The 10,000-nt window shown below is 46.8% G+C and overlaps 1 protein-coding gene across 2 annotated transcripts in view; it reads right to left on the bottom strand.

The window, feature by feature from the left end:
• The window catches only part of LOC106568853 (glypican-5), a 203,903-nt gene that overhangs the window by 116,387 nt on the left and 77,516 nt on the right, over positions 1–10,000 (bottom strand). Inside the window, exons 5-6 of one of the 2 annotated variants that reach the window (XM_082960825.1) lie at positions 8,093–8,152; positions 6,766–6,888 (exon numbers count right to left, since the gene is read on the bottom strand). In XM_082960825.1, coding sequence (XP_082816951.1) covers positions 6,766–6,888; positions 8,093–8,152 — 183 coding nt within the window. The remainder of the gene's footprint in view (positions 1–6,765; positions 6,889–8,092; positions 8,153–10,000) is intronic. The other variant, XM_082960826.1, reaches the window with a different exon arrangement.

Here is a 10,000-nt window from a genome sequence, read left to right as displayed (position 1 = left end):
GTCAGTCCCTCAGTCGTCACCACAACCCCCCCTCCCCACTCAACCTCTCTATCACTCTCTCAATGTCCCTCTCTCTCTCGCAACCTCTCTCTCCCTCTCAACCTCTCTCCCTCTCCCGTCTCTATCGCTCCCTCTCAACCTCTCTCTCCCTCTCAACCTCTCTCCCTCTCCCGTCTCTATCTCTCCCTCTCAACCTCTCTCTCCCTCTCAACCTCTCTCCCTCTCCCTGTCTCTCTCTCTCTCTCTCTCTCCCTTTCAACCTCTCTCTCCCTCTCCGTCTCTCTCATTTTCTCTCTCTCTCTCTCCCTTTCAACCTCTCGCTCTCCCTCTCAACCTCTCTCTCCCTCTCCCCGTCTCTCTCTCCTCTTCTCCCACCCTAAACAACTGTCTCTCTCTGCTTCTCTTCTCCCACCCTAAACATCTCTCTCTCTCTCTCTCTCTCTCTCTCCTTCACCACAAAGCAAGCCAGGCTGCAGTGCTCTCCTCTACAGGTTGGACCCACATGTTGAGTGATGTGAAGGCACTGTTGGAGACACAGCTGTTTGGGTTTACGGTATATGTAGGCCCATCTGTTACTGTGATACATAGGTCTATCTGTTACTGTGTGTGTGTGTGTGTGTGTGTGTGTGTGTGTGTGTGTGTGTACATGCAAGTGTCCATGCATTATGATACAAAGAGAGAGTGAGACATTGAGATATGAGAGTGTGAAAGACAGAGAACCCACACCGGTTGAATCAATGTTGTTTCCACGTCCTTTCAATGGAACCAATGTCGAATAGATGTTGAATTGACGTCTGTGCCCAGTGGGAAGGAGAAAGGGGTGACGCCTTTGCCCAGTACAGAGTGCAGCCCCTTCTGCCTCTCCCTGCGATTCTGACATCAGGATTCCAGATGTCAGATGATAAACAAACAGATTGTCATAACCTTCTAGTTATGTGAGGCATTCAGAAGCACTACAGACGCATTGTCCTCCTCCACATGGTTTAGGAATCAGCACTGAGATATCTCACCTCTCGCTGGCCTTACTGTACCACACACACAAATACACACACCCTGACCCTCTCTTGGAGATCATGGCTTGGAGAATTCTCTCTCTCTCTCTCTCTCTCTCTCTCTCTCTCTCTCTCTCTCTCTCTCTCTCTCTCTCTCTCTCTCCCTCCATCCCTCCCTCCCTCCCTCCCTCCCCCATAAAGTATACAACAAGAAAGTAGAAAAAAGATAGTGTACTCAAACGAACTCACAGAGACCATGCCAGATGCTGTGTTTGGATTTCTGGATGACAGAGAGAGTGGTCGGACTGACAACCCTTGTTATCCTGAGTGAAAGTGCTGGTGTTGAACGTGACACATTAAAAAAAAAAAACTTTTTGAAATACGTGTTGTTGATGATAATAATGACGATGAGGATGAACAATGTCATGATACTAGTGATAAGAATAAGATGTATGTGTACAGATGTAGGATCTTCATTTGAGCCAGTTTGCTACAGCAGGAAAATAATCCTGAAGCAACCGGAAATGTGAATGATTATTCGGATTATAATTAATGGGCATTTTTGTAGGGGTTAATATATTTTTCGTTTTATAACTGGAAATTACAAACATCAGAAGCCTTTTTAAACCTCAAATGCACTAAAAGTTTTAAATGTTCTGCAAATTAAGATCCTACATCTGTACAATGTATCTGTTTGGAGTCTATCTGCTTTGTACATTCTCCCTTTCTGGAGTGTTGTGTGAAACATTCACATCTATGTCATTTTATTAGTCCATTGAGACATTATCACACACATATGCGCACGCACGCACGCACAAACACACACACAGATACTGTATGTATGTGAATGAATAGGTGTCCCAGCTGTTGTACAGCATATGGAGAGTATAGAGTGATATGGGACAGTGTGTGTTATTTTCCTGCTGCTTTCTGGGAATGCGCGGTCCACCATACCCACAGATCCTCTGTGAGACCCGCCCCTCTCCAGGAAATACAACTCTACTAGGACAGTGCACCTTTCCTACTGCAGCACCTTTCCTACTGGAGCACCTTTGCTACTGCAGCACCTTTGCTACTGCAGCACCTTTGCTACTGCAGCACCTTTTTTACTGGAGCACCTTTCCTACTGCAGCACCTTTCCTACTGCAGCACCTTTCCTACTGCAACACCATACCTACTGCAACACCTTTACTACTGCAACACCATTCCTACTGCAACACCATTCCTACTGCAGCACCTTTACTACTGCAACACCATTCCTACTGCAGCACCTTTCCTACTGCAGCACCATTCCTAATGCAGCACCTTTCCTACTGCAACACCTTTCCTACTGCAACACCTTTCCTACTGCAACACCTTTCCTACTGCAGCATCTTTCCTACTGCAGCACCTTTCCTACTGCAACACCATTCTTACTGCAGCACCATTCCTACTGCAGCACCTTTCCTACTGCAGCACCTTTCCTACTGGAGCACCTTTCCTACTCGAGCACCTTTCCTACTCGAGCACCTTTCCTACTGCAGCACCTTTACTACTGCAGCACCATTCCTACTGCAGCACCATTCCTACTGCAGCACCATTCCTACTGCAGCACCATTCCTACTGAAACACCATTCCTACTGCAGCACCTTTCCTACTGCAGCACCATTCCTACTGCAGCACCATTCCTACTGCAGCACCATTCCTACTTCAGCACCATTCCTACTGCAGCACCTTTCCTACTGCAGCACCTTTCCTACTGCAGCACCTTTCCTACTGCAACACCATACCTACTGCAACACCTTTACTACTGCAACACCATTCCTACTGCAGCACCTTTCCTACTGCAGCACCTTTACTACTGCAACACCATTCCTACTGCAGCACCTTTCCTACTGCAGCACCATTCCTAATGCAGCACCTTTCCTACTGCAACACCTTTCCTACTGCAACACCTTTCCTACTGCAGCATCTTTCCTACTGCAGCACCTTTCCTACTGCAGCACCTTTCCTACTGCAACACCATTCTTACTGCAGCACCATTCCTACTGCAGCACCTTTCCTACTGCAGCACCTTTCCTACTGGAGCACCTTTCCTACTCGAGCACCTTTCCTACTGCAGCACCTTTACTACTGCAGCACCATTCCTACTGCAGCACCATTCCTACTGCAGCACCATTCCTACTGAAACACCATTCCTACTGCAGCACCTTTCCTACTGCAGCACCATTCCTACTGCAGCACCATTCCTACTGCAGCACCATTCCTACTTCAGCACCATTCCTACTGCAGCACCTTTCCTACTGCAACACCTTTCCTACTGCAGCACCTTTCCTACTGCAGCACCTTTCCTACTGCAGCACCTTTCCTACTGCAACACCTTTCCTACTGCAACACCATTCTTACTGCATCACCATTCCTACTGCAGCACCTTTCCTACTGCAACACCTTTCCTACTGCAGCACCATTCCTACTGCAACACCTTTCCTACTGCAGCACCATTCCTACTGCAGCACCATTCCTACTGCAGCACCTTTCCTACTGCAACACCTTTCCTACTGTAACACCTTTCCTACTGCAGCACCATTCCTACTGCAGCACCATTCTCCAGAATATAGAATGGGGAAGCATATTTACTGTAGCTCCACACAGCAGGAGTTATAATTCTACTGGGACACAGTGCCATTTGCTTTGGACATATAACACCATCCTGGCCTCTTTTCTCAAATCTGGACTCCTCTTCTCCCCTCCTCTACTTCGCTCCTCTCCTCTTCCCTCACCTCTCTTCCTATCCTCTCCTCTCTCATATATTTTCCTCCTCCCTTCCTCCCTTCGCCTCTCCTCTCTTCTCTTTTCCGTCAAGGTAGGCTAGGACATTCCCAGGCAGGGTAGATGCAGGCTAACAGGTCTACAGTGAGTACAGGGCCTCAGGGCTCCAGTCTTTCCCATACAGCCTCATAGGAGGGTCTTTGTTTCTACCCTTCAGGCTTTGGGGGTCCCCACTGCAGGGCTGTGCCTCACTCCGCTCTCCCAACAATGGGCCTTTATCCTGCCAAGGCCTCCCTGCCCCCCCGGTCCCTCTCTCATCCACTCTGCTACCTACCCCGACCAGGGGCACAGGGGCGAGAGGGGCACAGGGGTGAGAGAGGGGCACAGGGGCGAGAGAGGGGCACAGGGGCGAGAGGTGCACAGGGGTGAGAGAGGGGCACAGGGGCGAGAGGGGCAACCCCCTTTCATGCCCTCTCCTGTTTCTCCCTCACTCTCTCTCTCTCACACTCACACACACTCACACACACACACACACGAGAGGTTGCTGACTTAACAGTGGTTGGATAACAGTGCACCATGGGGTAAGCCGGGCCGACTCAATTTCACACATTTCTCAATAAATATAGTGGCTCACTGAACCAAAGGATAAGTCTGTAATCTCACAAAGACTCTTTCTTTTCTCTCTGTTACTCTCTTTCTCACAAACACACACACATGCACACACATACCGACACACACACAGACTGCTGAAGAGTGCCGCTGGCCTTAAAAAGTGTCAGATGAACCATATCTTCTCAAAGTGTCAGATGAACCATATCTTCTCAAAGTGTCGGCTGAACCATATCTTCTCAAAGTGTCAGATGAACCATATCTTCTCAAAGTGTCAGCTGAACCATATCTTCTCAAAGTGTCAGATGAACCATATCTTCTCAAAGTGTCAGCTGAACCATATCTTCTCAAAGTGTCAGATGAACCATATCTTCTCAAAGTGTCGGCTGAACCATATCTTCTCAAAGTGTCGGCTGAACCATATCTTCTCAAAGTGTCGGCTGAACCATATCTTCTTAAAGCTGAGGGATGATTTCATTTGTTTAGCCTGATGTTGTCTTCCAGCACTCTATGTGCCTCCTCTCTCTTCTCCTCCTCTCTACCCCTCTCTTCTTCTCTCTACCTCTCTCTTCTCCTCCTCTCTACCCCTCTCTTCTCCTCCTCTCAATCTCTCTCTTCTCCTCCTCTCTACCCCTCTCTTCTCCTCTCTACCTCTCTCTTCTCCTCCTCTCTACCCCTCTCTTCTCCTCCTCTCCACCTCTCTCTTCTCCTCCTCTCTACCTCTCTCTTCTCCTCTCTTTCCCTCTCATATGTTCATGGTAACAGAGAACACCAGGGTTGTTTTCACTGAGAGACATGCTGTGTCAGAAAGCTTGACATGATGAATGTGTGGTCTCTCTAAGAGCCAATGATACATTTTTAAGTGCATAAAGTCAGGAACTGGGCCTCTTTTCTCTGTCTCTCTCTCTCTCCCTCCCTCCCTCTCTCTGTCGTTCTCTCTCTCTCTCTCCCTCTCTCTCTGTCTCTCTCTCTCTCTCCCTCCCTCTCTCTGTCGTTCTCTCTCTCCCTCTCTCTCTGTCTCTCTTTTGGTCTCTCTCAGTGCCAGAGAAGAAAAAAAGAGAGAAAAGAAGGGGAGAGTAGAGACAAAAAAATAAGAGTTCCTTTCATCAGAAGCACAGTGCCCTCTACTCCCACAATCCCCATGGGCCAGACTAAGAGACATGCAGTATGGACGACGAGGCCAAACTAAAACAATAGCATAAAGGACAAACAATATCAGATGGATGACCAGGGTTGTCTCTCTCTCTGTGTGTGTGTGTGTGTGTGTGTGTGTGTGTGTGTGTGTGTGTGTGTGTGTGTGTGTGTGTGTGTGTGTGTGTGTGTGTGTGTGTGTGTGTGTGTGTGTGTGTGTGTGTGTGTGTGTGTGTGTGTGTGTGTGTGTGTGCCATGGTAACTGAAGCCAGGCAGGGGCCACCGCAGGCCCCAGTGTTGTCATAATTGCATAGGGAAGAGAACGTTCTAGGAACGCTTATGAAGCCCTTCCAGAGATGGAATAAGTTACAGATCAGCGTTTGCTCATACACACACACACATGTACACTCTCTCACACATACACAAATGCATACACACGTGCAAAGACACACAGACACACATGGCAGTGGTTTAATGTCCAGGTGATGGGTGGATCCCACACAGCCATGTACAGGAAGAAGGATCGAAATCCACGCCCCCAAATCAGCACCAAACAAACAGCTCATAAATAAGAATGAGAGAGAGACAGAGATAGAGACAGACAGACAGACAGACAGACAGACAGACAGACAGACAGACAGACAGACAGACAGACAGACAGACAGACAGACAGACAGACAGACAGACAGACAGACAGACAGACAGACAGACATACAGACAGACAGACAGACAGACAGACAGACAGACAGACAGACAGACAGACAGACAGACAGACAGACAGACAGACAGACAGACAGACAGACAGACAGACAGACAGACAGACAGACAGACAGTGCTATCCTTCATCCAACAGGGAAAGATGTTCCTTATGACTTCTACATTCCCTCGCTAATCAACAACAGCTTCATAATACCACACGCAGGCTTATTACACCAACACACAAACACACACTCTACCAGCAGAGCCAGTAGAGTAGGGCAGCGTATGAGCTTCTAAACAACAGAGTGGTCATCTTTCCTGTCTTACCTCTTCGACCCCCCCCTCTCTTTCCTTCCTCTCTCTAACCCCCCCCCCCCCCCCCCCCGGGCCATTTCTCCAGTCTTACCTCGCCACTACGTCATCTCACATCACCTATACTCCTTTGTCCTCCTCTCTCATCCCCCATCCCTCTCTCTTTCCTTCTCTCCAGTCTTACCTCGCCACTACGTCGTCTCACATCACCTATACTCCTTTGTCCTCCTCTCTCATCCCCCATCCCTCTCTCTTTCCTTCTCTTCAGTCTTACCTCTCCACCACGTCATCTCCGCTCCAGCAGGTAAAGTCGTCCATCACCATCTCTCCCTCGCACAGCATCTCTGGAAGCACTGCAAAGAATGACTTGTAGCGCTGGATGTAGCTCAGAAACTCCCTGAGATGGAAAGAGAGGATGGAGAGAACAGAAAGGATGGAGAGCAACAGGATAGAGAAAGGAGGGATAGAGAGGTGGGAAAGAGGACAGAGGCCAGAGGGGTGAGAGTCAGGGTACAGACTAAGTGGTTGTTCCACTGGATATCATAAGGTGAATGCACCATTTTGTAAGTCGCTCTGGATAAGAGCGTCTGCTAAATGACTTAAATGTAATGTAAATGTATGTTATAAGAAACACAGCATACTGTAACATCTATGGTTACCACCCAACTACACTTCACACAGTACACATCATACTGTAACATCTATATCTATGGTTACCACCCAACTACACTTCACACAGTACACATCATACTGTAACATCTATGGTTACCACCCAACTACACTTCACACAGTACACATCATACTGTAACATCTATGGTTACCACCCAACTACACTTCACACAGTACACATCATACTGTAACATCTATGGTTACCACCCAACTACACTTCACACAGTACACATCATACTGTAACATCAATGGTTACCACCCAACTACATATGATATGTAATCATGAAATGAATTTGTTAATAAAATGACAGGTGCATAGACAGAACCTAAAGGAATACTGTCGAACCTAAAGGAATATAGTTCCCATAGATCTTTAAACACATTGAAAATAATATAGATGCTGTAGTGACTGGTGGCCAAACAAGAGAATCATTCTGATCAGGCACCTGTTACGGCCACCCAAGATACAGGGGAACTCCAATAGGAGGGGTCATGTGAGGTCACATGCTGTTAGGACCCCATCAGTCAGGGCTGTCATGATGATAGTATCAGAGCCCCCCGTTAGGGGTGGGCCGCGAATGGGATCCTAATGAATGACGAGGGGATTATGAAGGGTTAAACCATATCATTAATCACCTGTCACTAGCCAGATAGAGAGACAGACAGACAGACACACACACACACATATGTTGAGAGACATCATAGCCTGATACAATACTGATGACAACATAGTGCTGTCACACAGAGAGAGAGAGAGAGAGAGAGAGAGAGAGAGAGAGAGGCATACCAACAGAGAGATAGAGATAGAAACAGAGGGCACAGACAGAAAGACACACGGACAAAGACAAACATACATATGTGAGACTGAGAAGCAGAGACAGAGAGAGGTAGTTGTCGTTCACCAGATGGGTGGGTTGGTTGGTCATGCTTACCTAGAGATCTTTTTCAGACTTCTAGGTTTATCGTTCTTGGAGGGTTTCAGGGGGAATGAACTGAGGATGGAAGGAGTCCGGGGGGGGGGGGGGGGGGGAGAATGACACAAGCAGGAGAGGTGCAGGGAGAGAAAACAAAGAAAACAGGGGGAGGGACAAAATGAGGGCAAGACAAAACAAGGAGGGGAGGGAGAGGAAGAAATAATCAGTTTACGACCCTGGATAAGGGTGAGTCATGCACATGCAGAGGTCAGAGGTCAGGGTGGGAAACACCCCAAAAACCCCACCAAACACACCCCACACACACCCCTCCCACACACCCCATACAGTAGGTTGAGACACTCATTTGTTGTCCCACGTGACAGTGTTAAAACAGCTATTGAAAGTCATACAAGTTAGCAATTAAATTCACATTTGAGAATACAACACAACTGTATGTGTGTACTACCCCTTTTTCACAAAGTAAATTGATATTGTTGTCTGGAAATTAGATTGTTGTGTGGAAATTAGATTGTTGTGTGGAAATTAGATTGTTGTGTGGAAATTAGATTGTTGTGTGGAAATTAGATTGTTGTGTGGAAATTAGATTGTTGTCTGGAAATTAGATTGTTGTCTGGAAATTAGATTGTTGTGTGGAAATTAGATTGTTGTGTGGAAGTTAGATTGTTGTGTGGAAATTAGATTGTTGTGTGGAAATTAGATTGTTCTCTGGAAGTTAGATTGTTGTCTGGAAGTTAGATTGTTGTCTGGAAGTTAGATTGTTGTGTGGAAATTAGATTGTTGTCTGGAAATTAGATTGTTGTCTGGAAGTTAGATTGTTGTCTGGAAATTAGATTGTTGTGTGGAAATTAGATTGTTGTGTGGAAGTTAGATTGTTGTGTGGAAGTTAGATTGTTGTATGGAAATTAGATTGTTGTCTGGAAATTAGATTGTTGTCTGGAAGTTAGATTGTTGTCTGGAAATTAGATTGTTGTCTGGAAATTAGATTGTTGTCTGGAAATTAGATTGTTGTCTGGAATGAAAATGTCCTTTAATTTTCAACCAAGGGAACTATCCCATTCGACAAACAAATATATTGAACTTAACTGGAAACATAAAGTATAAGTCATAAAATTAGTGTCCACTCCTCTCTACTCCATTCTGTGTTATCATAATACAATTAAATTACAATATATTTATGTCAAATTCCATTTCCCTTGTTATTCCACTATATCATATTCCTTTCCATTCCCTCCTGTGGCTACTGGCCTTGTGCCTCTGCCAGTGTAAACTGCTGTGTGTGATGAGGATACTGCCCACTGGGCTGTGGGTAGGCTGGCAGAGGGCTGGGCACTGGATACTGTTGGCATGGAGCAGGCTGGCAGTGCCAGGGAAAGACCGTCAGCTAGACTGGCACCACGATACCTGGGTGTCTGTGTCAGTGAGTGAGTGAGTGAGTGAGTGAGTGAGTGAGTGAGTGAGTGAGTGAGTGAGTGAGTGAGTGAGTGAGTGAGTGAGTGAGTGAGTGAGTGAGTGAGTGAGTGAGTGAGTGAGTGAGTGAGTGAGTCTGTGTGTGCCTTAATGCCTTATATGTGTCTGTGTCTGTGTGAGTGAGTGTGTGTGTCTGTGTGCCTAATATGTGACTGTGTCTGTGAGTGAGTGTGTGTGTGTGTGTGTGTGTGTCTGTGTGAGTGAGTGTGTGTGTGTGTGTGCCTAATATGTGACTGTGTGTCTGTGTGAGTGAGTGAGTGTGTGTGTGTGTGTGTGTGTCTGTGTGTCTGTGTGCCTAATATGTGACTGTGTGTCTGAGTGAGTGAGTGAGTGAGTGAGTGAGTGAGTGAGTGAGTGAGTGAGTGAGTGAGTGAGTGAGTGAGTGAGTGAGTGAGTGAGTGAGTGAGTGTGTGTGTGTGTGTGTGTGCCTAATATGTG

Source organism: Salmo salar, chromosome 14, assembly GCF_965601325.2.
Source record: "Salmo salar chromosome 14, fSalSal1, whole genome shotgun sequence".
Lineage (NCBI taxonomy): Eukaryota > Metazoa > Chordata > Actinopteri > Salmoniformes > Salmonidae > Salmo > Salmo salar.
The sequence above is the reverse complement of the archived record's forward strand: the minus strand, read 5'-3'. Positions and strand labels throughout refer to the sequence as shown.